Consider the following 26,116-nt stretch of genomic DNA (forward strand, 5'->3'; position numbering starts at 1 on the left):
CCGATCCCGGGACTGGGACCGCTTCCCTCTGCACCGCCCCGGACCGGTCCCGATCCCGGGACCGCTTCCTTCTGCACCACTTCCCTCTGCACCGCTCCCGGCCCGGCCCCGATCCCGGCCCGCTTCCCTCTGCACCGCTTCCCTCTGCACCGCTCCCGGCCCGGCCCCGCTCCTGGGACCGCTTCCCTCTGCACTGCTCCCGGCCCCTCTCCCAGCGCCTAAAGCGGCTCCAAGGGATATGGAGACCGGCTTGGACAAGGGCATGGAGTGACAGGACAACGCGGAATGGTTTCCCACTGACAGGGGGCAAGGACAGACTGGATACTGGGGAGAAATTCTCCCCTGTGAGGGTGGTGAGGTGCTGGCACAGGTTGCCCAGAGAAGCTGTGGATGCCCCATCCCTGGAAGTGAATGCCAGGCTGGATGTGGCTCTGAGCAACCTGCTCTAGTGGAAGATCTCCCACCCCATAGTAGGAGGGTGGAACAATAAGGTCCCTTCCAACCCAAACCATGCTGTGACATCCCGCTGACCCCACGTGGCAGTGAGGGTAGGACCAGCCTTCCCAAAGCCCTCAGAACAAGCGTTTCCCTTCTTTATTTTCAAAATCGAACATAAATACATGTTTACCCCTAACAAATGAGGACAGAAAAACCTGCAAGCCAATCCAGAAGTATAAACGTAAATTGGGCTGCGTTGAGTTACACCGTCTGGCTGGCTGGGGTACAGAAAGGAAATAAAGCAGAGACGGTGACATGCAAACCAGGCTGTAAAATGTATTTGCTCTTTGCAATCAAAGCCTGCAATCTGCGAGCCCGCAGAATTCACTGCGGGATCCTCGGTTCCTTCCGACTGATGTATGTGTGTCCATGCTGCAGGAGAGCCCCAAACCAGCCCACTGAAACCTTACTATCTGCTGTAAAAAACCCTTTATTTTTAAAGCTCTTCCTTATTTGGCTTCTCGTAATGGTTGCTGCTTTCAGTTGTATTTAAAATCGTTGTGTAGCATCCAGAGCCATTAGGGGATGCTTTATAAATACAATTAATTATCATTATTATTATTATTACAGCTTTACAATCCCTCTTTTCTTTTGCCAAGACCTGCTCCCTAGAGGTGGTTCAAAGCAAGAGGAGTTTTGTCTTGTTTTTATTTGTCCTGCTTTATCTGCCTTAATTAAGTATCTGGGCTCTTCAGGGCAGAGAAGCTGTTTTTTAAGTCTGCAGCACTGAACTCGACCAACCCATGCAGCAAGATAAATATTCTGCTGTAAAAATAATATTTACGACTGCAGTTAATATGTCTGGCCCCATCTTTGGTGAACAAAGCAGGAGGAAGACGCTCTGAAATACAGAACCAGTCAAAAGCATTTCTCTCTCTTAAAGAACAATAAAATAAAAACCAGCTGTTATTACTGAACAATATCACAGGGTGAGGTGTGACTGAACTGAGGTCACACCATGGTGAGTGGCTGAGTGTCTGCCCAGGTGCTGGTTCCACATCAAAATCATGGCTTCAGGTTGCCCATTTGAGAACCAACTTGAGACACTGGAATTAGAGAGTCAAGACAACACCTCGGGGCTTTTAATAAGCAGTTTCTTGTCTATATAGTGCCCACCTGCATTTTTCTAACTCCTATTCCTTTTTTCTGAATACTGTTTTTTTCATATTTCATCCCCTTTGACTAGTATATGTTGCATTTTTCACTATTTAGTAAACATTATTCCAAAGTATTTGCCAAATATTTTGAACTTATTTGCCAAATATTTGGCATATATTTGGACCATATTTGGCAAACACTGTGATTTCCCCTGGATTTTTAACAAACGCCCGATGCCCATTAGGGTCTTGTCGGCACGGAAAAATACAAATACTCACGGAACGAGGCAGGGTCAGAGCGCTGAGCCCGAGGGGCGGAGACAAGAACGGCTGGAAAAGGGGATCCGGATCCCCCCCCCCTCCGTCCCCTCCCGTCCTCGGTGCTGCTCCCGGTGCTGCGGGAGCGCCTGGAGGGACCTGCGGGGCTCCAGTGCCACCTGCCGGGGACACCGCGCACGAGCCACCCAGATGGGACCGGGATGAGACCGAGGAGAAAAGGTGGCTCAGGAGGGGCCTCATCGCGCTATAGAACTACCTGGAAAGATTGTGGCCAGGTGGGGGTCAGTCTCTTCTCCCAGGTGACAAGTGATGGCACAAGAGGAAATGTCCCTGACAGGTCTAGGTTGGGTATTTGGGAAAAATTCTTCACCAAAAGGGTTGTGCAGCCCTGGAACAGGCTGCCCAGGGCAGTGGTGGAGTCGCCTTCCCTGGAAGTGTTCAAAAACCACGTGGATGTGGCGCTCACAGGCACGTGGTAACCTGGCAGTGCTGAGTCAATGGCTGGACTCGCTCTCAGAGGGCTTTTCCAACCCAAATGATTCTGTGATTCCGAGTCTCATCAGGCTTTGTGGCTTCTGCCCAGCACCGATGACACCGAGCTGGGGGATATACACTCATCAAGAAAACCCCTATTTCTCAACAGCAGAGAGGAACACCGGCCCTGGGAGGCTGTTGGGTGCCAGAGAGATGCCACACTTCTCACTGCTTTGGTTTTAAAGAGGCAACTGCCTTTTTGACAAGTTCCATCATCCACTGTAAACACCGGTTCCGAGCTTCCCTCTAACTCTTCTTGCAGAAGTACGTCTGTTCTAGCAAGCTGGGACAAATAATAGTGCAAACAGTCCTGTTTATGTGACTGTCCATGCCAAAAAATAGTGGTTATTTAAAACATTATTAGACATTCTGGTTTTTGAAAGTATGTTTTTCGAAAGTATTGAATATTAGTTATACTTTGGAGACGCAGGCAGCAGTGAAACACTGACTTCCTGGGTCTGAGGAAGCCACGTCAGTCATTAGGATGGACTTGAGAACCCTTATTTGGGATTATACAGGAAAATCAACCCTGTGTACCCAGTAACGAGGCCATTCTTATTGCAGGAAGAATCACTATAGTTAGTTTAAGGTCGTTAGCATGTTTTGCTAATGCACTTACTACTCTGGAATCCAGTAACTTTCTTTGCAGTCAGACCATCACGCAAGGAGAGCTATTTAAAATGACTATTCTGGTTTGTTCTCCATATTTACAACCCCCAAATCCATGTGCTGTATCCACTGATGGCTCTGATCATCTGATCCTATAGTGTGACACTTAAATAAAAGCTAATTTGACTGCAAAAGGCTCTTTAGTGTTTAATTTAGCTGTATCCTGAATTCCACATTGCACAGAGGGGAGCGGATTTTCCGTGGCATCTGAACATTAGCCAGCAGTAGGATCTCTTAAAGGAAAGGGACACACTTCAAACAGTTCAGTGTTCAACATAAATCCATTGTGTCCTGACTGTTTTCTTATTTTGTAGCTCTTAATCGCGACAGTTCCAGACATGGCGCATTTGTGAGGTTTATTTTAGTAGCAGGATGTTGGCTGCATTTCAGAATATGGACATACATATCCAGAGAAAGCCCAGGGTAGCCATCTTCTGGGAATCTGCAATAAAAAAAGGGCTAATCCTGCTCTGCAGATGATGCAAGCCAACTGCAATCCTTCTGCTCTCAGCTGCTTTCTTCTGGATTCACATCAGCATCGCTGAGAACTGCACAGGGTCCCAGCTGCCAAAACCAGCTCCAGCAGGGCAAGCCATCTGCCTGCTCCAGCTGGTTTGGGGCCAGTCACACATTAACTCCTTTAAACAGGTCTGTGTTAAGGTGTCACCCTTCCAAAACGCTGCTCCAGATTCACTGGAGGTCTAAAACAGCCGAGTTCAACGATGTTACACTCTGGTGGAATTTGACCCTTCAAATTCTTCTAACTGGTGTTGCAACCCTGTTAATATCCGGATTGCTGAGGGAAGCTTGTTCTACCTTTGACCCTCCTCATCGTCTGGGGGCTCCAGCACTGATTCCTGTCGGGCAGCTGGCAAGGTCCTTGTCCCCGTCACAGGAAGAGAAGGGGCAAATGTGGGGCCATCCAGTGCCAGGGCAGGGCTCAGCCTGACAGTTTGCACAGATCCACATCCCCCTTGGCAGCTCACAGGCCCATCTGAGGGGGGGCAGGCTGAGCCAGCACCCAGTCTGTCCTGCCAGTGATGGGGGAGGCCTCAGGGCACATCAGACCAGGTCCTGGGGTGCCCGTTTTGCTGCTTCCCAGCAAGATTGGGATTCACATGTCACCGCAGAAACACAAAACAGCACCTCTGAAAGCAAACGGAGTTGATTTCAAACAGCAGCAGCAAAACACAAGGAGAGGGATTTCAATCACAGCCCTTCTTGTGTGTGTTTGGCTCTCTGGGGACTAGCCCAGGACCTGGCTCCTGGGGCTGGGAGGCAACATTTCTCCCCTGAGCCTGAAAAGATACAGCTTTTTATTTTCAAAGTCCTTTTTCCTGGGTCTCTGCCTGATTCTCTCCCCACTCTTTGCCAGCCCAGGGTATTGATCTCAGCAGGGTCACCAGTAAACTTCAAAGGGACTCACACTTGCACTGGTTGTTGAGGGACCATGAATGGCACCATCTGAGTCTTATCACTTCCCTCAGCCTCCACAGGAGATAACAGCGCCTCAGGAACACTCTGGCCATCTCACAGCCGGGCTGGTGACAGTCACACCAGCCAGGACACACCATTTGCTGATAACTACTGTTTCTTCATAGCTGCCCCTGCAGCACCATCCCACAGGCAGCACAGGCTCTGGCACATGCACCCAACACCCGCTGCTCTGCTGGCCACAGGGGAAGGAAGGACCATGGAGAGGAGCACTCTCTTGCCCTGAAACACCCCAATTTCACCATGGCACATAAAATCAAAATGACTGCGTCTATGACTCACCACTATTACTATATAATTTTTCACGATGTCACATCATACCTGAAGGAACAAGGGGAAAAGTGAAACATTAACAAGATTTTACATTTCTAGGTGGTGACACCACAGTTATAAGTCACCAGGGCAGCATTTAAACAGCTGGAAAACCGAGCCCCACTTTCCACTGTAATTTTCCGTGCATTAGCAATAGATTTGGTTACAGCTACTTGGTTACAAGCACCTGCGCTTAGGTAGAATTTCACTCCTGTAACAACCCAAGCTCCTACCCAAACCAAAAACTCCTTCTTGCCAGGTGATGGGCAAACACAGCCATGGCCACCCCAGCCCAGCCATTCCAATCTCCACACCAGCTGCTGGGTGGGAATTCCTGGAGTGGGGGACAATCCCAGGTCACCCTGTTCATGGGGTACTGGTGGGTGGATGGAGGAGAGGAGGAAGGTGCCCAGAGCCAGCTGCCCCCACTGTTACCATGATGCACGTGGCAGAGGGGACATTCCTTTGGCCCGGGAGCATCTGTGCCTTTGAGAGACCCCTGCGTTGGAACTCACAGCCAGCACGTAGGGGGTCCTAAGCCATCGCCCCACAAGGAGGTCCCCAGTCCAGAGCCACCACCTGGGGGTCTCTGGACCTCTGGTGAACCCCTGGCCAACACGCGTGTGGTCTCCTCAGAGGGTCCCCATCCCACAGCCGATTAGCAGGAGAGCTGCAGATGTCAGAGAGCAAACGGGGGGAAGGGGGGCCCTTCTCCCCGCGCAGCAGGTCCCCAAACCCTGCACCAACACAAACGGGAAGTCCCCAACCCCCCCAAAACCCCACGGTGCGCTCCGGCTCTGGCCAACACGTGTGTGTGTGTGTTTGGCGAGTCCCCATCCCCGCACACGTGGGCAGAGCGCGGCCGGGGGTGTGTGTGGCGCGTCCCACTCCCAGCCGGCGCAGCTTCCCGGCCCCGATCCGGATCACGGACATGACCCTACCGTGCCGTTCCGTTCCGCGCCGAGCATCCCCGCACCGCCCACAGCGCCGCGGCCCCGCGGGCGGGAGGCGGCCCCGGCCGTGCCCATAAGGCGGGCGGCGGGGCCGGGCGGGGCCGGCGGTCGGTCCATGGCGGCGGGGGCGGCGGTGCGGTGCCTGCGGGGCGCCCGGCGCCTCCTGCCCGCGGGCGCCCGGCGGGAGTGCTGCGAGCTGGCCCGGCTGGCGGGGCCCGTGGTGAGAGCCGGGGCGGGGAGGGATCGCGGGGGGACACGCGGGGGACACCGTGCCCTCCCTGCCGGAGGTGCTGGGCCGGGGGATCGCGGCGGTGGCTTGGCCACCCGGAGCCGGGTAGCGCACAGCGGGATGAGGAGCAGAGAGACCTCGGGCCCGGCTGATCCCGGGGATGAGCCTTGACCTCCTCAGCCTCCGGGCACGGCTCCGCGACCGCGGATATGCCCTTCGCCCGCGCCGGGGCCAGCCCGGTCCCTCCTCGGCTGCTGCAGGCACAGCCAGGGTTAAACCGCCACCCTTCGTGCCTTGGCTGGCGCCCAGGCGCTTATTCTTCGCCCCAGGAGCTCCTGCTGCTGCCCGGCGATACGGCTGTGGAAGAGGAGCGGTGGGCTCGGGGTGTAGGGGGGATAAGCTGTTAAACTGCTCTGTGGAACCAGGCTGCAGCCCCGGCACTGCCTCGTTACCCTTGGGTGACAAGCAAATCTCTTTGCTTAGTGTCAGCTCCTTGGCCAGCCCTTGCAGCAGGCTCTGGGTGCAAAGGTACCTTATAACTCGCTGTCCTGAAGTCCTCCCCGGACTGGAACTGGAGGTTGATGCACCCTTTGGAGGGAGATGCACCCTTGGGTAGTCGGCATAGACAGTGCTGAACACATTTTGCAGAGGCTTCTGCAAGGGGAAGCACGCACCAACAGCCCCAGTCTGAATCAACTGCACGTGAAGTTTTTTGTGCTTTTAACCTTCTGCTTTATCTGGTAAATAACTGCCAACTGCTAAACTTCTCAGAGACGCCCTCCCTGACATCAAAGCACTGACTTGCTGAGATCGGTCAGCAGGGGAAGTACAGGCTGGTTTCAGTTTCTGTGGCTGAACACAAGCCCTCTCGGTCCCCTCGACCATCCCACCTGCGGCACAGCCTGTTCCTCCACGTGCGCAGACAACTTCAAACCCAAACCTGCAGCTGCCGTTAGTTAATGATCATTTCATATCAAACCCTGTGCTGGGATGGTCGTGGAGGTACAGACCGGACCCTCCTGTGGGGATTACTCACAGCAGCAGGTCCAGCGTGCCAGGGCCTGGCAGCAAGACTGCACCTGCAGGCAGCAGTGGGAGGTCTGCAGAGGAGACAGGTTTGTTCTGCTCTTCCTCTGACCCCACAGAGCTGGTTCTCCAGCGGTGCTGGGCTCTTGGCTTGCCAACTGCTGGCTGAGAAGCAGCACAAGCAGACCCTGGGCATGGTTTCCAGTTGTACCCACCCCTCAGTGGGTATGAACATCTCTAACACCTACCATCTGGTTTGAGCTGTGCCACAACTCTGTGCCCTGGACGCCTGTAGAAGGGACATCCTCTTGCCAAGGGAGAATGAGGTTTGGAGTGCAATCTCTGCTGCAGCATCGTTGCACTTCGCTGTAGGCCCTGGAGAGGAACACACAGAATGGCCTTGGAGTATCTCCAGGAGGAGAGGATGTTGTGGTTTTGGAGGATAGTTTTCCACAGATGCACACAAATGTGAAAAAAGCATTGGGATGTTTTATTTTTCCTCTCTCTGCAACCTTCATCCTGGGAAAGAGGATTTCTAGTGAAGCTGTTAAGCCTCCCGTAAATGAGGTCATCTGGCAGATTGGCTGTGTAACACCAAAATACCACAGGGCAGGTAGATGTCTGCTTTGAAACACAAAGCCAGGGAGAACCTGGGTGAGTCCCAGAGCTGCCTCCCATGCCCCAGCAGTGTTGGCAAGTGGGGACAGGTTCCCAGGACAGCAGAGCCCTGGCCTGGAGGCATAGACCGAAACACCAGGAAACCTGGCTGTTCATAGGCCGGCTCCTGGGGGAGGGCTGATGTTCCACAAGCCCTAATGGGTCCTCACCTCACCGTTTCCTTCTCCTCTCATCCTAGTTCCTCTCCCAGCTGCTGGGGTTCCTGATCAGCGTGGTCAGCTCCATCTTCTGTGGCCACCTGGGGAAAGCTGAGCTGGACGCCGTGACACTGGCTGTGTCTGTACGTATCACTCCAACTCCCCTTGGATTTAAAACACACAAATTAGGTATTACAAAACAAAAAAAAAGAAGAAAAAACCTCAAACCTGTAGAAACATACGTGTGAGGGCCCTGTGCATCAGCACAGCCTGATGCAATGCAGACATCACACCCACCAAAATGTTCTTCCTTTTGTCCTGAGCACACGCAGGAAAGGGGAGCTGAGCAGGCAGTGCCTGTGCCAGTACAAGGCCAGCACCTGAGCAGGGAGCTGGAGCCTCTGACTAGCTCTCTGAACCCACCAGACCTGAGCATGTGGCTGGGAGCAGCACTGTTTGTGGTCCTTTAGATACTCATGCCTTCCTAGAGGATCCTTTTCCCCACCAGAGGGGAGAAGAGGCTATTTAGTTAACAAGATTTGTTATTCTGAGAAATAGAGAAGGGCTGGAAACTTCCCAAAAACTTGTAGCAGAACTGTCTACCCACCCAGCTGGGAGGGACTCAGTGCTCTGGGCCAGGATCCCTGTCTCTCCTTCAGGTTATCAACGTGACAGGCATCTCCATCGGGTCTGGTTTAGCCTCAGCATGTGACACCCTGATGACCCAGGTCAGTGGCAGCTCCCCCTTTCCTGTGCCTGATGGGGTTTACCTGGTGCTGTCTCGCCTCCTGTGCAGTGTGATCTGGGCACAAAGAGCAGGGGGGTGGCAGCTTCCAGACAGGGCAGGGTTACAGACACCCTGGCTGGAGCCTGCTCCCTCCTTGAAGCTCCCCCAGGGAGCCCTGGGTCCCTTTGGGTAGCAAAGGGATGTGCAATCCACCTGAAGGCCAGTGACACCCAACCAGCCTGGCATTCACCGCTGCAGGACGTGGGAAATGCATTTAATCAGCCTGTTGTTGCCCTAAAAGTTTGCCCAGACCCTTTGGCTCCCTGTGACCCCCACCTTGGTCCTCTCTCCTCGCTCAGACATATGGCAGCAAGAACCTGAAGCAGGTGGGCACCATCCTGCAGCGGGGCACCCTCATCCTGCTGCTGTGCTGCTTCCCTTGCTGGGCACTCTTCGTCAACACTGAGCAAATCCTCCTGCTCATCCGACAGGACCCCGAGGTCTCCAGGTCAGGGGTGAGATCCAGCCCTTCTGGATCGGGCTTTTTGCTGTGGGTGGGTTGCTCTGCAGTGTTGAAATCAAGCCTCTCTGGAGCTTGAGCACAACACTGTTTGGCTTGGCTCTTGCTTTGCTGTAATATTAACTGGGGAAACAACTCTCTTTCCAGGTTAACTCAGGTCTACGTGATGATCTTTATTCCAGCGCTTCCTGTAAGTCTCTGCTAAAGCTGTTAGGAGCTCTGTGTCCCTTAGTAACATGAAGGAAAGGAGGGAGGGCCTTTGCTGTGTGGCTCACAGGGCAGGTTTAGCGTTTTACAGTGTGTCCCTTGACTTTGTGCCTTAACAGATGTGCATTGGCCAGCAACTGCTGGACCAGCAAACATGGGGTCTCTGATCTTCCTGTGCAAAGGCTTTTGCTGTGGCCACACAAGTGGTAGTGGACATTGGAACCAGTGGCTCCAGGCTCGCTCTTAGCTCCAAGACGAAGGCTGGAGCTTGCTGTTCACACACTCACAGCTGGGCTCCAGCTGGTTACTCCAGCTTCTCTAAGGCAGGGAACAGTATCCCTGTGGAATAAGGGTCTGTAGGTTTATCCTTTCTTCTAAGCTTTCCAAGCTTTCTCAGGCTGATGGGGAAGCATAGGAGATTTCCCATCTGGAGACTGATCTCTCTTCCCAGTGGGAATGGGAGGTGTCTTCTGTTACTCTTTTGGGTGCAGTGCTGGCAGGTGCCACACTTCAGATGGAGCACAGGAATGGGGTGTCAGAAAGGTGCTGGCTCGGGCACCCCAAGAAGGTGGTGAGGGGACTGGTCTGTCAGTGTTCAATGGTTGCTGAACCACGGTCTGATGATGAACTGAATCCTGACTCTTGCAGGCGGCGTTTCTGTACCAGCTGCTGACAAGATATTTACTAAGTCAGGTATTGTATAACCAGTCAGTTCTGGGCTGTACATTAAAGGTATTCCCAGGAACATGGATAAAGTTGGGTATCCAAGTTCATCCTGTTCTTGAGAGAGCTGGGCTGAGGAATGTGTGATGCACAGCCCCCCAGCTGGCCCTGGGAGAGCTCATAGGAACCACCCCCCTTAACTGGCTCCATTTCCCTATGGCTACTTCCCAACTCCGTTTTATGGGTTGCAGCAGCTCCTAAGCCCTGCATGTCTAACAGAGCCCAGCCTTACCTGGAACAGGAGCTGCCTTCTTGGCTTTCTCCTTGGGCACTGCTGAAGTTCTCTCTTGTGTTCACTGGATGGGGCTTAGGCAGCACTGGGGAAGCAAATTCCAAAGTCCCTCCTTGGCTTCCAGGCGATCATTCTGCCTCAGGTGTTGACCGGGATTGCAGCCAACGTCCTCAACGTGGCCATGAACGCCTTCTTCCTCTATGCACTGAAGCTGGGCATGGTGTAAGTGTGAGCAGGGGTGGTCACAGTCTCTCCCTGTGTGCTCAGGGCTGGGGGGTTGTCCTGGGTGCCCAGTTCTGCCACCCTCTGCCCCCAGACAACCAGCCTGCAAAGATGAGGCTGGAGGGAGCAAGGCTTGTGTGGTACAAGGCTTGAGCAAGACCCACTGGGTCTCTCCTGCTGTAGCTGAGGAGATTGGGAAGGATGTCACTTGTAACTTGCCTGTCTCTCTCTGCAGGGGCTCTGCTTGGGCTAACACTGTTTCTCAGTACACCCAGGCCATCCTCCTCTTCCTTTACATGTGGTGGAAGAAGATCCATGTGAAGACCTGGGGAGGTACTGTTATAGTTTAATCCTTCAGAATACCAGTGTCTGGCCCTGGGAATTTGGCACTGTCACCAGCATCTGACAAAGGGATTGTCATCCCCTCACAGTGGGAAGATGCTGAAGTCATGTCCTCAAGGCCTTTACTGTAGCTCCAAATACATTCTTGTTGAACATCCTGTCTCAGGAATGCAGCATGTCACAGCAGCAATCCTAGGCAGGTGTCCTGTGAGCTGCAGTGGTGGTTGTCCTCTGAGAGTGTCCAGAAGAGCATATGGTTCCCCTCTGGGGATGGAGAGGGAGAACATGTGTTCATTTGGCTTCACGTCCTCGCTGCAGGTTGGAGCAGGGACTGCCTCCTGGACTGGGGCTCCTTCATCTGGCTGGCAGTGCCCGGCATGATCATGATGTGCATTGAGTGGTGGACCTTTGAGATGGGGAGCTTCTTGGCTGGTGAGTCCAAATCCTCTTTTTCCTGTGGTTCAACAGGCTGCCTTACAGCTGTGCCTGCTCTGGTGGCTGCTTCTTGACTGTGTCCCCAGAGCTCCTCCTGCCAGCAGCTTCCTCACCTACAGGACCGGGTCTGCAGGACATTGCAGGTGTTCCCATCTATTCAGTGGGAACCCTGTAGTCGCTGCCTCCTTGTCAGCAAACAAAGGAGGTGATGAATCTTTTCCAGGGCTGCTCAGTGTGGTGGAGCTGGGTGCACAGTCCATCATCTACGAGCTCGCCTGTGCTGCCTACATGGTAAGGGCTGGGTGTAGGAAACCCCAAACAGCCTGGGAGCAGCCCCCAAACAGTGGCTCTGTGGTCAATCTGAGGTGGGAACAGGGGGCAGTACCAGGCAGGTGATGCCTCTCAGACCTACCACAGCAGCTGCACATCCAGAGTGTGCTGCAGATGGAAAATCCCTTTACTGCAGCCATGCCAGTTTGTCCCAAATTCCCCTCTGGAGAAGAAAAAAATTGCTGCAGGCTCTGTTGTCACTGCAGGCTCTGCTGCCACTCACCTCCTCTTGTCTCCTGCTACTCAGGTGCCTCTGGGCATCAGCGTGGCTGCCAGTGTCAGGGTGGGCAATGCCTTGGGATCGGGGGATGTGGTGCAAGCCAAGACCTCCTGCATCACTGCTCTGCTGTGCACAGGTGAGCTCAGGTCCTGCAAAGGGGAATGAAGGGCAATTATCAGCAAATAGTTGAGTTCTCACAGGGCTGGGGACCCCCCATAGGAACCCAAACCCCACTTGTTTGGACCCCTCAGGGGAGGCAAGATCCTGACTGCTCTTTTCTGTTACGAGCCTGGTGCAAAGGCTTTGATAGTTAAATCTGCAATTTAGCGTTCTGCCCTCCCCCTCCAGAAGGCAGAGGGAGTATCTGGGGAGAGCGTGAGGAAAACAGACTTGTCCTCTGCTGCAGTATCACTTGGAGGTCAGCCAAGTCCAATCCCCATCACACGAAGCCTTTGAGGTCTGGGCCTGGATCAGGAGCAGGACATGCTGCCCTTGAAACAATGTGACTATTTCTTTTTCTTTTCAGGAGTTTTTGCTGTGGTGGTTGCAACGTTACTGGGAAGCCTGAGGGGCGTGGTGGGATACATCTTCACCAATGACAAGTGCGTTAACAGCTTTCTCTCGGGTATTTACCTTCTCGGAGGGTGTTATTTATATCCCAGAAGCTGCTGACAGATAAGAGTTCATAAACCCCCATCTGGCAAACATGTTCCCAAAGGTTCTTCCCCGTTGCCTGGAAGCACAGAGGTTTCTGACACTGGGGCACTACCCTGGTAGCAGGCTGGGGTCAGGGAGCTGAGATCAGCCTTTGCAGCTGGCTGAGGGAGACTGTGGGAACCAGAGTCCTTGGTGCTGCTTGCCCTGATCAGCACATACATCTTCCCAACAGGGAGATCGTTAACTTGGTGTCCAAAGTGATGCTCATCTTTGGTCCGTTCCACTTGCTTGATGCGACAGCAGTGAGTATTCCAGAGTGTGGAGTGATTCCTCCCCGCAGGCTGGGGTGCCGTGGAGGGTGCAAAGCTGCCTGTAGCTCACTCTTGACCTGTTAAAATGATGCAGAGAAGCCAACTGATAAGCTGTCAAAGCAGCTGATTGTGGTACCTCGGTGTCCCCTGTGCTTGTAGTTGTCCCTTGGCATCGCTGCAAACAACCCCCTTTTTCCTCCTCTTTTCCTCTGGCAAGGCTCCAGATTTTTACTGTCTTATCAAAGCAGCACAAGGGAGCAGCTGGGTGTTCAGAGATATTGTGTGCTCCCAGCATACTGGCAATGCTCATAAACTCGTTAGGTAGTAATTTTGACCTGTTTCCTCCTGTCGTGTCCTGGGGAGAGGGACCTGGGCAGCATGGGAAGCTCTGTGGGATCCGCTGGCGGTGCCTGTTGGTGTCGGCAGCTGGAGCAACAGGAGCCCCACACTGTGTGCTCCAGGACGTGGCTTTGCTCCCTCCTGGCTTTGCAGTTCAGTGCTGTGGGTTCCCCTGTTCCCAGAGCTGTGCCAGGCCCCAGGTCTGCTGTGGTGGTACCTGACAGGGATCCCTCTGCCCGCCTTCCTTAGGGGACCTGCGGGGGAGTGCTGCGGGGCACCGGGAAGCAGAAGCTGGGTGCCATCGCCAACGCCGTCGGATATTACACCATGGGCCTGCCCATCGGCGTCTCACTGATGTTTGCAGCCAAGATGGGGGTGTTGGGTACGTGTGTCCTCCACCTGGCACTAGATGAGCTGCCTTGAGCAAAGGCCCAGCCCTGGAACTCGTGCCTGGATCTTCCTGTGGATCAGTGGGGCTGGATTGCACGTTGGTGTGTTTGGGGCAGGCGCTGAGACCCCCCATCAAATGGGGGCTGAGATGTCCCAGTAAATCCAGGCTTGCTCCCAGCTCCCCCAGGAGCTGTTTCGTTTCCCATCGAGACTGGGTTGGACATGGGACCCACTGAGGTCCCTGGGCTTTGTGGCAGTAGCTGACAAAGGCAAGTTTTTCTCGAGCCCTCCCTGAAGTAACTTCCCATTGCTGCAGGTCTGTGGGTTGGGATGATCGTTTGCATCTCTGTGCAAGCCCTTTCCTTCTTGGCTTTTGTCATCCGCATGGATTGGAAGAAAGCTGCAGAGGAGGTGAGACTTGTGCTTCTCTCTGGTAACACTTGAAAGGTGCTGGGTGAGTTCCTGTCCCAGTACAATGCAACAGCCCTCTGGGAGGAGGCAGAAGTGAACTGGGATCTGTCCTTCTCCTGTAGCAGAGGAGCAATTTGGTGCTGAGCATGCTTGTCTTGGGAGAGTGGAGAGTTTTCTGGGCTGGGCAGGACACCCTTGCCCTGAGAACAGCAACTCTTCCCTGTGTTTTTAGGCTCAAGTCCGAGCTGGAACAAAAGTACAGCTGGAAGATGTGAACTCCAATGGCACAGCTGCTAACAAAACATCTGCTGTGGGTATGTAACCGGGCCTGACACCGGGGTGGGAGCCCGAATTCTCCACCCAACCCCTTCCTTTCCTTCCCAGTCATGGCAGCCACGTCTGTCCTGCAGGCTCAGATGGCTGGAAAGAGCACAGTGCCTGGTGCTGGTCCCAGGTCTGCACTTAGTGACAGGGTACAAGATACCCTGTCACCGTGCTGGCTGCTCCAGGGAAGAGCCTGGGCTGCCAACCGATGTCTGCCTCACCTGGGGGCAGCTGCCACTTTGCTGGGGCATGTCCCAGTGTCCCAAGCCTTGGGAAAGGACCCCCAGGACTGTCACTGGCTCTTGTGTAGCATCAGGCTGGAAGCCCCTGACTTGGCAGCTGGGCTTCCCTGCAGCGCTGGCCTCTCTGTCACACAGATTACACCTCTGTTGACACGGACACTGTGGACACCATGGACACCGTGGCCCTGCCTGAAAGCATCGTGGGCGAGAGGCAACCTGACCATGAGCTCGTCACACAGGAGGAGCCTGTTGTTGTTGTTGTCCCTGCGCCTCGTGCCATGACGTGGAGGGCCCTGATCCTCCGCCGTGTCCTGGCTGCTGCTGCTGCTGTGGCTGTCCTGCTGGTGGGCATCCTGGTCCGGCTCCTGACTGGCAATGGCTAGAGCCAGTGACGCTGGGGAGTGTGCACAGAGCAGGAGGGCACGTGGTGATGTCCCAGGAGGATGGTGCGGGGAAGGAATTCCCCCTCACTTCTTTACGAAAAGTCCCTTTACTCAGTTTCTGGTTAACTCACAATGTTTTGTCCCACACTCAGAGTTCTTAGAGGGGGTGAGGATGTGGCACTTGGGAAAAAAAGTGCTTGAGAGCTGGTTCCTCTCCTGCGTTGCACTGGGATGTCACTGGTGATAGGCAGGAGCGTTTCCCGGGGCTGACCCTGGGAGGAAACAGGGTCCTTTTGCTGCTGTCCTGCCCCCTGAGGGCATTTGTCCATATCATTTGCTAATGGCAGAGGCTCCTGCTGCCCACAGCACATTTCCTGGCCTGTGCCAGCATCTTGCCGTGGCAGAGCCCACTTGCAGCTGCTGTGGCAGTGCAGGGCAAGGTGGATTCAGTTGGAAGATGTCTGGCCACCATTTGGGTGCTGGCTGCTGGCCCCTGGCCCCGCTCCCCCTGTGGCGGGGCAGGCACAGGGCCTAAAGCAACTCTTCTTTGCACTTTTGTAAGGTGGGATTTTGATACAATAAAGTTTTCTGAGTAAATGTTGGGCTGTTTAACGTGGTGTGTGCATGACCCTGGTCATTGGCATGACTGTGCTGTTAAGAGGAAAGACATAGGTCTGGTTTGTGCAGCCTGACAGAGCCTCAGGCTTTTGGCCCTGAGGTTTGGGGCTGGCTCTGGGTATAGTGTTATCACTCTGTTCCCCTCGAGTACAAAAGCAGGGTTTGTGCTCCTCAATTGCTTTCTGCACCGTTGAGCGCCAGGGAAGAGGGTGGATGTGTTGCACAGCCCTCCAGAACCACCAAAGAACTGCCATATGTCATAATGCAAACCCCCCATCCCTGCCTGCCCCCAGCACTGGGTCCCTCTGGCCCTGTCCCAGGCTCTTACCTGCAGCTGAGTGACTGAGACGTGGCACATGCTGGGCCCTTGGAGGTAAATCCCGTGTGAAGCAGATGAATGGCACCTCCCTGTCACCCTGGCTCGGGGTGCTGGTTACCTGTGGGCTGGGAATGAAAAGATGTGATGTAAACGAGCTCGAAACTGCCATCATCCCCAACACCCAGGGCCTCTGCCCAGCTGTGGGAGGATGTGGCATACTCTACCCTGCTCAGAATCCCGGGAGGTTTGGGATGGGAGGTCTCACTCTGCCCCATGAGCTACCCCAGCCCACCTCCCGCTCCATGCAGGAGCAGGTCTGAGCTGCAGAGCAGCTCCCTCTGCCTGCCTCCCCCGTGGGCCAAGGACACTATATTTGGCCTGGGGGAGCTGTGCCAGTGAAACCCGACACGGTGGGGCTGTGCCAGGCCGACAGCTGGAGCCAAGGGGGCCGGCTTGTCTTGGTCACTGCGATGAGAGGGGCCGAGACAGGCAGCGGCCCCACCACTGCCGGCAGCAGCTCACCAGAGACCGCACACAGATCCAAGAATCCTCCATCGCTGCTGGAAGAGGAGGACGACCCTCCAACCCACTGGCCGGCGGAGCTGTGGTGAAGCAGGAGAGAGGTACGAGGGCTTGCAGGGCAGATTTGGGATGGCTCAGCCCCTATGCTGGCTCAGGGCAGGCAGTAAGTGCCTTGCCAGGCTCCACTGTGCTACCAGGACCCACACTGGGCTCCCCAGCTCCGTGCCCTGCCCTGACCCACTGCCCACACTTCCCATCAGCAGCAGGGAACGTGTGGTCGGATCATCCGGCCCCGGCTGAAGTTCACCCCACCGTGGTTACACATTGCTCACCCCACCGTGGTTTAACAGAGCACGGAGGGAGGGGTTGTTCCACTCCCCTGGCAGAGCAGCAGCATGAAGCCGGAGAACCTTCCTGAGGAGAATGGCAGCACGAAGACAGAGAACCTCCCCGAGGAGAACGGTGAGGCAGTGGCTGCTGGCCAGGACAATCTCACACCCAGGAGCTGCGAGAAGAAACGCCACTGGATTCAGCGCCTGGTCCCGGACAACTTCTGGGAGGACGTGAAGAAGCTGCTGGTGCTGGCAGGGCCGCTGGTAAGGACCTGGGAGGAGAGACCCCCCCCCAGCACAACCACCCCTGCTCACCTCTGTCACTAACCTTCGCCTCTCCTCTCCTCCGTGCTTAGATCCTGATCCAGCTGCTGATCTTCCTGATACACCTCGTTAGCTCCATATTCTGTGGCCACCTGGGCAAGGTTGAGCTGGCCTCCGTCACGCTGGCCATCGCTGTAAGCATTCCCAGTGCCAGGCACGAGCTCCCCCCTGCCCTGCTGACGCTGGGATGGGATAAAGGAATGGCAGCAGAAAAGGACAGGAGACTTTAGATTCCCACTCTTCCTTTTAACCCCTCTCCCTGCCTGAAAGTCTTAAATGCACACCTTCACTCCTTGTTTTCTTAACTCCCATTCCCAGGTTATAAATGTTACTGCCATCTCTGTAGGTTACGGTCTGACTTCGGCATGTGACACCTTGATATCACAGGTGGGTAAGACATGCTGGCACTTGTCTTGGGGACACGGGGGTTTCCAGCATCAGCTGATGATGCCCCATGGAGCCCTGGCTGCTCCTGCGAGCTGGGAAAGTTTGTCCCTGGGTAGCAATCCCATACAGGGAGATCCATGCTCCAAATCCTTCCTGGGTGGTCTTCAGGGTGGTCAGGGCTGCTCCGTGCTCTGTGGGGTCCCTATTCCCCAGCACCAGCTGACTTTACCACTGCCCTCTTCACCTTGCAGACCTATGGCAGCAAGAACCTGCTGCGGGTGGGGGTGATCCTGCAGCGTGCCACCATCATCATCCTCCTCTGCTGCTTCCCTTGCTGTGCCATCCTCATCAACATCGAGCAGTTAATGCTCCTCATCCGGCAGGACCCCGAGGTCTCCAGGTGAGGTGGTCCCATGGCCTCTTGTCCCTCCCCAGCATGGTGGGGCTGAGAGGAGGGTGCCCATGGCCCTGCCTCTCCCTAACCCTGCCTCTGTGTGCCCCCAGGTTAACCCAGCGCTACGTGATGGCGTTTGTCCCTGCTCTCCCGGTGAGTCCCTGTGGACACCCTGGATGCCACCCCACCCCTACTGCTCAGCACTGGCTCATCTCATCCACTAATTTCCTTTGCAGGCGGTTTTTCTGTATAACCTGGAGACAAGATACCTGCAGAACCAGGTAGGTCCTGGAGTCCTCACACCCAGGAAGGGTGAGCCCCGATTCAGGGCTCCCTTCCACCATGAACCCATTCCTGGTAACAAGGCAGCATTTGTCCCCACCACTGCCCAGGTGCCCCAAAACAGCTCTAACCCTGTAGATCACCCCACCCCACAGCCAGCTGTATCCATCCACCTCCCTTCATACTTCCCCACATCAGGGATTTACCTCCAACACATTCATTTTCCAAGCAGGCAACATCACTGGAAGTTTATTTTTTGCCTGGGAAAGGCGCTGAGCCTGGGGGCTGGTGGGGACCTTCACACATCCCTCTTGGAGCCTTTGCAAAGACACCGTAGCCCCATCCCCTCTTCTTTGCAGATGATCACGTGGCCGCTGGTGCTGAGTGGGGTCATTGGCAACGTCGTCAACGTGGCTGCAAACTGCATCTTCCTCTACGTGTTCCACTTCGGCATCACGTGAGTTGCACCTGTGTCCCATGGAGGGACAAGGCAGCACCTGGCAACGGCAAGGGAACACCGAGCATCTGCTGCTCAGAGGGGCATGGAGGGACGTCACGTCCCAGCACCCTGAGGCCAGGCAGGCGTAAGCAGGATGGAGACAGACCTTTCTCACTTCCTCTGCAGGGGCTCTGCCTGGTCCAACACCATTGCTCAGTACTCGCAAGCCATTTTCTTGTTCCTGTACATCATAGGCAAGAAACTCCACGTGAAGACCTGGGGAGGTGAGGGCATCCCCCTGGCTCCCTCTGGTTCACGCTTTACCCAAGTGTCCATAAAACTTCCACCACTTCTATCAAGCATTCTTGATAGAATACAAACTCTGTTTGTCCCAATGGTGAAATATTAACCCCAGCCCCACACGCCCCGGGTACCACGGAGCTGCTTCGGTGGCAGCACGTCACGTGCGAGCGCTGGCAGGGTCTGTGCCGGGCACTAAACATTAATTCTGGAGAAATGAAACTTCCTGCTGAGGCTTGGAAGGGTTCAGCCCCAAAGCCGGATGAGCACAGACGTAAGCACGAGGTTGTCCTTAGACACTCTGCTCTAGGAGGGATGGGCTGAGGGTTGCGCTGCCCTGTGGCCCACAGAACAACACAGGAGAGCATGTAGGTGGAGCTCTGCTGCTGGAGGTCCTGTGGAGCTGAGGAGCATTGCCCTGGTGGCTGTGAACAGGAATGGCACCTCTAGCTGCCTCAGGTGCTCTCCAGGGTGTAACACGTGTCCAGTCTGGTCATCCATCAAGTGATGTTTCTCCTCTCTGCAGGCTGGTCCAGCGAGTGCCTGCTGGAGTGGGACAGCTTCACCTCCCTGGCCATCCCCAGCATGCTCATGATGTGCATTGAGTGGTGGACCTACGAGATCGGGAGCTTCTTGATAGGTCAGTGGAGAGAGGTGCTGCCAGGAGATGACCCAGAGCAGCGCCTGCAACAGCTGCAGGGGCTGAGAGCAGCTCTCCCCTGGGCACCCACAGCCAGCACTGACGCCCTTCCTCTCCCCCAGGCCTGCTGAGCGTTGTCGAACTCTCTGCCCAGTCCATCATCTATGAGGTGTCTGTCGTTGCTTTCATGGTAAGGACTGGGGTTATTATTACAGATCAGGGCTCCATGGGGACTGTCCCAAGACAGGCACCCAGCAAAAATCAGCTCCAGCAAACCTCCATCTTCCCCCTCTGCACTTAAGCCTCTCCCTGCTCCTGCCTATCCCTCCTACGGAGATGCCTCAAATCAAACCCTGAACTCCGTCCCCCTCTCTGCTGGGTCGTTACTCCACTGTCACTGTGACAGCCCAGTTACCCAGACACACACACGAGCCTCATCCCTGTGGTTGCAGTTCCCCCTGGGGCTCGGCACAGCTGCCAGTGTGCAGGTGGGGAATGCTCTGGGTGCTGGAGACTTCGAGACGGCCAAGAGATCCTCCACCACCAGCCTGCTCTGCACAGGTCAGTCCATGACACGCTGGGAAGCCTCTGCCTCTGGGCTCCTTCCAGGCAGAGCAGGGGCAGGGAACATTTGCCACTTCTCCCATTGCTCTCTCCCTTCAGCAGCTCTGCATCATGGCCAGGCTGGGCTCAGCACTTTGCTCTGTTTCCAGGGGCGTTCTGTGTAGCCGTGGGGATCATTTTAGCCTCCACGAAGAATGTGCTGGGATACATCTTCACCAAGGACAAGTGAGTGCCCCCGGCTCCCGGCCTCGGTGCATGGAGGTCAGTTCCCAAAAGTGATCATTGCCTTGTCTCTGTCCCCAGGGAGATCGCTGACTTGGTGGCATGGGTCATGCCTGTCTACGTTGTCTTCCACTTGTTTGAAGCCATGACTGTAAGTCCCAGGGAATACTGCTGTTTTCCATAGGGCACCTCAGTGCTGAGCAGTAGCATCGTGGCTCGGTGGGTCGAGGGTCCCTCAGGCTGCAGGTGAGCACTGGTGCCCACACCAGGACCCTGCAGGGATCCCAGGATCATCCCTTAGAACATACAGAGTGTGTGACCCACAGGACTGGCCAGGGACACAGAAATAATGGGCAGAGGCGGGGAGCTGGTTCATCTCCAGGCAGCAGCACAGCCCTGAATCAGCTGAGTTGGCAGTCCCTGCCCCAGCCCCTCTCCCTCTCCCTGCAGGGTGCCTGTGCGGGGGTGCTCAGAGGCATCGGGAAGCAGAAGTTCGGAGCCATCCTCAACACCGTGTGCTACTATGGTGTGGGCATGCCCCTGGCAGCTGTGCTGCTCTTCGTGGCCAAGATCGGCGTCATAGGTACTGACCCCCGGGCAGGCAGCTCTGCACACCCCCAAATCCCCCACGGGTACGTGCAGCTCCCCCCAGCTCCACTGATGGCTCACCATGACCCTGCCTCGGATCTGCCCTCCCTCAGATCTGCCTGGGACCAGGCACACTGGGCTGGGCTGGGCTGGCCCCTGCAAGTGCTGAGAGCTTTTACTCGTACTGGGAAGAAGCAACTGCTGCCAGGTGTGCCAGGCAGCCCTGCAGTAGGCACCCATGACCACCCCATCCCTGTGTCCCTGCTGACCTTGGTGCCATCCCTGTCCTTGACCTGCTGTCCTGAGATGCTGTCTCCATTGGGTTTACCCCAGCTGACACTGGTGTGCCCTCTGCAGGCCTGTGGCTCAGCATGCTCGCCTGTGTCTTCATCCTCTGCACCTGCTTCATCATCTACATCTCCCGCATGGACTGGAAAAAAGCAGCTGAGAAGGTAACCCAGGCACTGCCAGCGCCGTGCCCTGCCCGTGGGAAGGTCCTCAGTGCCTTGGCTGTGATGGCACTGGGGTGAGACAGCAGCACGGGCTCAATCTCACAGCCTGAGCTGTCCTCCAGTGCCCTGAGCTAAACCCAGTGCTCCCATGACTCACATCCCAGTGTTCAGCTCCCTCCTGCACATGCACTCAGTGGCCTCAAGGTCTCCCTCTGCACCCCCTGCCACCGCCTGGTGCCACCCTTGGCTGGGGGACATGAAGCACAGAGCACTCAGCCCTTCAGCCCTGAGCATCACCTTGTGCCCCAGCAGCTCCGGGGTCTCGCTGGAGCTGAACCCCATAAGTGGCAACACATTGACTTTGCTCGGGGGGGATTCCCCACACCATGTGCTGCTGCCTAAACCCAGCACGTTCCCTCCCCAGGCTCAGCGCCGCGCAGGAGTGACCCAGCCACCACCTGAGGAGCCGAACCTGGGCCCTGAACCCTCCTGCAAGGAGCTTCCCCCTGATGTGGGATCAGCCCCCCAGCCCCACACTTACCTCCCTGCCAGGGCGGTGTTGGGGAGTGTTGGTATGGCCAGGAGCTGGGCATGGTGGGATGGGGGAGCTGGGCACTGTGTACAGTGAAGGGTTTGGGTCCAGGAAGTGTCCCCAGGGATTCACATAAGTCAGGAACAAGCCCACAAAAGGGGGGTACAGTGCAGTGCTGGTGATGCCCTCAGTTACTGGGAGAACAGTAATTACAAGTGTGGGCTGGGGAGGGTGCAGGAGGCTGGTGGAGGGCCGATCTCTGGGCACCCTGGGCAGTTCTCACCTTGCAGACACCAGGTCCTACTGAAGCTCTGTTGAGAGCTGGAGATCTCCACACTCTGGGCTGTTTGTAATGTGCTTTCAGCCCTCTGACAAAGCTCTCCCAAGAATTACTTCAATCTCCCCAAAGCCCCCCAGAGACACTGTTTTCCTTGCAGCGGGAGTGGATGTGCAGACCGACGTCGTGCTCACGGGCATCATCAGGAGGGAGGGCTCGACGTACCAGCTGGAGCTCCATGAAGCCACTTCTACCATCTCCTCTCGGGCCACCCCTGTGATCACCAAGGGGCTGATCATCCGGCGTGGGCTGGCGGTGGCTGCAGCCGTCGCTGTGCTCGCACTCGGCATCGCCATAAAACTGATGACCAGCAAACACTGACTCACACCAGGGACTTTGGGGACTTGTTTTTGTGGTGAAAGCCCCTCCCGATGGACAGATGTTAAAAGCACAGACCAGCCAGCAAGAAAATTCAGCACTGGCCTGTCCCACAGGAGTCAAAAGGCCACCGACAGCGTTCGGCAGCGTCTGCTCAGACATTGCTTAGGAACAGGCCCTGTGGCTGCTCCAACACCCAAAATGCTGCTCTAGGCTGCCTGACACACATTGAACGTGTGGGTGACCCCCTCCAGCCCATGCTCAGAGCCAAACAGAGCTGAGAACAGCCCAGCTCACATGGTTGCTCCGTGACAAATGCCCAATAAAGAATAAATCCAGCTGGAGTCAGGCTGGCTCCTTTGGGTGGAGGCTGAAGGGGATCTGGGGTCAGAGCAGGGAGCATCCGATGCTGGGGGCTGCACACGTGGGTCTTGCCCTGCCCCAGGTGGCCTTCACAGTAAACAAAGGTTTTATTCAGCCAGGGTCAAGGTCAGCTCTCAGTTACAACTTTGGAGGTAAAAGACTACCCAAAAACCAATAAAAACCTGAAATTCAGTTACAGATGAGGTGGCTGGCTGCTCTGCAACTCTGGCCAAGGACGTCCCTGACCTGGCAGTCTAGTTGCAGCAAAGCCCCTGTCTTTGCCCCAGCAGCCTCAAAAGCAGTGCAGCAGCAGTGCAGTTGTGGTCCCTGGCACTCCTTGAGTCCTTGGGACAGTGTGGCTGCAGCTCAGAGAGCCTTTGCTGTCACTCAGGTGGCCTTTGCACACTTTACATGGCTATGGGTGATCTCCCTGCAACCCACTCGGTCGTGAGTCCCATAAAGGATGCGATGGTGCAGGTTCCTCCAGGTTCCTTTTCTCTGCTCTGGGGACAAGCAGCCTGGACTGTCCCCTGCAGTACAATTTGCTAAGCTTATTGCTGTAATGAGCCAGCTTCCTATGGGAATCAGGCAGGCATTAAGTAGATAACAGGCTCAGTAACAAGTGGCTTTGTTTAGGTATCCTTGTGACAAACACTCCCCCATTCCCAAGAGTTTTTAGATAAGCTCCTGTTTACAAAGCAGGGTGGATGCTGTTTCCTTCCATCTGGCACTCACTGCTCAGGCATGACCCATGGCCTAGGTCTTGATAAATTCCTGCTTCAGCAGGAGCTGGAGCCTTCAGCTTGGACTGTCTCTACTCTAGGTATTTTTTGTTGTCTTCTACCTCTTCAGTGTGTTGGCTGCCTTGGAAGAAATGAAACTGCAGCAGAGGAAAGTTCAGCACTAGGACTGCAGGGAGCGAGTGGTGGGTTCCGGGGCTGGAAAGCTGCTGACTGCCCATCACTCCTCTCGTCAGGGGGAGAATATCTGGAAAGGCACAAAAACAGGGATGAGTCCCCCAGGGAGGGAACAGAGCCCGAGGGAACGTGGCCGTGGAGGCTGAGGGGAGATGGGGCTCAGGGGCAGAGCAGGGAGCACACGCTCACACGGACAGCAGAGACTCAAGGCCCACCTTTGCCATGACTGCTTTCACAGCCCCCAGCAGGGCCGAGAGGAACTGTCCCACTCGGCAGTCCTTACAATGCTTCAGGAGCATGAACTTGGCCACATTCACCCTCTCCTGGCTGCCAGGTGGGTACCGCGTTTTGTTCACAACCTCCAGCTTCAGGTCCTTGATCAAGCAGGTGCGGCGGTGGGAGAAGGTCTCGAAGCTGTACCTGCCATGGTAGGCTCCCATCCCGCTGTTACCTGAGGGATACAATCCACAGAATTCTTAAATTCTGCCCCCAGGACACAAGGGGAAAGCTTGGTCATGCTGCTTCTCACACCTGGAGCAGCTGCTCTGCTCCCCCAGGGCACAGAAGCAAAGAGCAGCTTTATTAACTACCCAGAAATAGGTGAGGACCTGCTCACTGTCTTGAACTGCTGCTCGGGCTGGTTGTTTGCACCTACCCTTGAAAGGTTAATGGCACCAGTTCTCAACCCTCCCAGGGCTGCCCTGATTCCCCCACAGAATTTTCTCAGGGGTCGGTGACAGGAGGAACTGAATCTATGATTTCAAGGAGTGGGACACGAGGAGGACATTCAGCACCCTGACACCAGCAACAACCAGGCCCTCAGCCCTCTGCCTACAGCCAGGCTGTCCCTGCTACATGAGCCTGCCAGTGACTGTGGAAACTCAGCCAGCCACTCTGCCCCAGGCAACTTCATCCCACACCCCAGCACAGGAGAACCAGAGCTCACATATGTGCCAGAGGCTTTTCCTCTCTCACTGAGAGGTCTAAAAACCAAAACACTAATGAGCCTTTTTACAGAGAGAAAATAACAGAAAAAAACCCCACAGAAAATAACACTAATGGGGAAAATGCAGCTGAAAGTTCCTGAATTGCCAAAGGGGCACAACAGCACATGGGTCAGAGGATGTTGCTGGGAGATGAATCCAGGGGCAGGGGAGGAGCAGGGACTCACCCACACCACCGCAGGGCAGACCCGGAACCACCACGTGCATGAGGACGTCATTGGCTGTCATGGCACCACTGGAGGTCTCTGATATCACCCGTCTGATCAGCTACCCAGAATGGGAGATGGCACAGAATAAGGGAAAATCAAGATGGGACACAACACCATGTCCCAGAGCAGGGAGGGTTCAAGCTGGTGCTTCCATCCCATTGCTTTGTGCAGGGCACAGTGTGTGCCTTGTTCCATGGGAGAGGCAGGTTTACATCACCTAAGCACAAGATCTGCCCAGCTGGAACAGTCATGACCCAAAAGGCTCCATCTCAGTGGGACAGGTCAGAGGTGCATCCACCCAGAGCCTGGGGTGTTTCTCAGCCCTCCCACACAAACCACCTGGGGCTGTTGTGCCAGGGCAAAGCCCTGCCCTGAATTCCTGAACTGGCACAACAGAGCCCACAGCAAGGACAGGAGATGTGTCGGGAGCCAGCACCCACCCGCGTGGGCAGCCAGCTGAAAGGAGGGGGAGATGTGCAAACCCAGAGCCCTTCAGCAGCTCTGGGGAAACTCACGGCCCCTGTGAGCCAAACGCTGCAACTCACATGGAAAAGGAACTGACACTGACCCTGTAGGAAGCCGTGCCTGGGACCAGCCAAGTTCAGGATCCAACTGCACAGAGGCACTGCTGCCCAGACCCACCTTCTTGTTGTTGGAGAAGACATACAAGGCAAGGGGCTTCTCCCGACAGTTGATGAACTCAATGGCTTCCTCTACGCTCTTCACGGTCACAATGGGCAGGACAGGCCCAAAGATTTCCTCCTCCATCACCTTGGAATCCGGGGAAACGTCCGTCAGGATGGTCGGTGCTGCAGCAAACGGGAGAACAGGAGAACAGTGTGAGCAGGACAGAAGACCTGGTCCATCACAGGACCTCACTGCACTGTCTGTGTGCAACGTAACCCAAGCAAGCCACGCACACAGAGACCCCAAAGGGCACCCACTACCACCTCCCCTCCCCGGCAGCAGCCACAAGCACCTATGAAGCAGGAGGCCTCATCACTCTCTCCCCCGTGAGCGATCTTCTGCCCTTCCAGCAAGCCCAGGACTCTCTTGAAGTGACGCTTGTTGACGATCCTTTCATAATCCGGAGACGACTTCACATCCTCCCCATAGAATTCCTGACAAAGGG

The 26,116-nt window shown here is 55.5% G+C and overlaps 3 protein-coding genes and 1 long non-coding RNA gene across 8 annotated transcripts in view; 2 read left to right on the forward strand and 2 right to left on the reverse strand.

The window, feature by feature from the left end:
- Nucleotides 1–3,350: 3,350 nt before the first annotated feature.
- Nucleotides 3,351–5,884, reverse strand: LOC113971208. The gene is made up of 2 exons (XR_003535476.1): nt 5,825–5,884; nt 3,351–4,892 (listed from the first exon to the last, which is right to left on the reverse strand). It is a non-coding gene; the product is annotated as an uncharacterized LOC113971208 (long non-coding RNA).
- A 67-nt stretch (nt 5,885–5,951) lies between these two features.
- SLC47A1 (solute carrier family 47 member 1) lies at nt 5,952–15,533 on the forward strand. Its single transcript, XM_027691205.1, has 17 exons — nt 5,952–6,056; nt 7,948–8,049; nt 8,566–8,634; nt 8,993–9,141; nt 9,301–9,343; nt 10,009–10,053; nt 10,440–10,537; nt 10,773–10,870; nt 11,198–11,311; nt 11,538–11,605; nt 11,892–12,000; nt 12,391–12,466; nt 12,754–12,823; nt 13,421–13,553; nt 13,878–13,972; nt 14,205–14,286; nt 14,674–15,533. The coding sequence occupies exons 1-17, from the start codon at nt 5,952–5,954 to the stop codon at nt 14,919–14,921; spliced, it is 1,704 nt and encodes a 567-aa protein (XP_027547006.1). The 3' UTR covers nt 14,922–15,533.
- Nucleotides 15,534–15,797: 264 nt separating this feature from the next.
- On the forward strand, nt 15,798–22,835 carry LOC113971205 (multidrug and toxin extrusion protein 2-like). 5 transcript variants are annotated; one of them, XM_027690858.1, is made up of 19 exons: nt 15,798–15,912; nt 16,397–16,481; nt 16,641–16,976; nt 17,069–17,170; nt 17,355–17,423; nt 17,675–17,823; nt 17,928–17,970; nt 18,054–18,098; nt 18,459–18,556; nt 18,725–18,822; nt 19,365–19,478; nt 19,601–19,668; nt 19,931–20,039; nt 20,192–20,267; nt 20,346–20,415; nt 20,715–20,847; nt 21,210–21,304; nt 21,729–21,876; nt 22,274–22,835. In XM_027690858.1, the coding sequence occupies exons 3-19, from the start codon at nt 16,776–16,778 to the stop codon at nt 22,492–22,494; spliced, it is 1,839 nt and encodes a 612-aa protein (XP_027546659.1). In that variant the 5' UTR covers nt 15,798–15,912; nt 16,397–16,481; nt 16,641–16,775; the 3' UTR covers nt 22,495–22,835. The 5 variants fall into 5 exon arrangements, with proteins under 5 accessions (XP_027546659.1, XP_027546658.1, XP_027546660.1 ...); XM_027690857.1 differs by having other exon boundaries at nt 16,644–16,976; XM_027690859.1 differs by having other exon boundaries at nt 16,731–16,976.
- A 102-nt stretch (nt 22,836–22,937) lies between these two features.
- Nucleotides 22,938–26,116, reverse strand: part of LOC113971206 (fatty aldehyde dehydrogenase-like) — a 6,013-nt gene continuing 2,834 nt past the window's right edge. The window contains exons 5-9 of the mRNA XM_027690862.1: nt 25,964–26,081; nt 25,627–25,793; nt 24,943–25,042; nt 23,987–24,222; nt 22,938–23,841 (exon numbers count right to left, since the gene is read on the reverse strand). Coding sequence (XP_027546663.1) covers nt 23,827–23,841; nt 23,987–24,222; nt 24,943–25,042; nt 25,627–25,793; nt 25,964–26,081 — 636 coding nt within the window. The 3' untranslated portion in view covers nt 22,938–23,826. The remainder of the gene's footprint in view (nt 23,842–23,986; nt 24,223–24,942; nt 25,043–25,626; nt 25,794–25,963; nt 26,082–26,116) is intronic.

The sequence above is a fragment of the Neopelma chrysocephalum genome, unplaced genomic scaffold (genome assembly GCF_003984885.1).
Source record: "Neopelma chrysocephalum unplaced genomic scaffold, ASM398488v2 Primary Assembly neopelma1_82, whole genome shotgun sequence".
In the NCBI taxonomy this organism is placed as follows: Eukaryota; Metazoa; Chordata; class Aves; order Passeriformes; family Pipridae; genus Neopelma; species Neopelma chrysocephalum.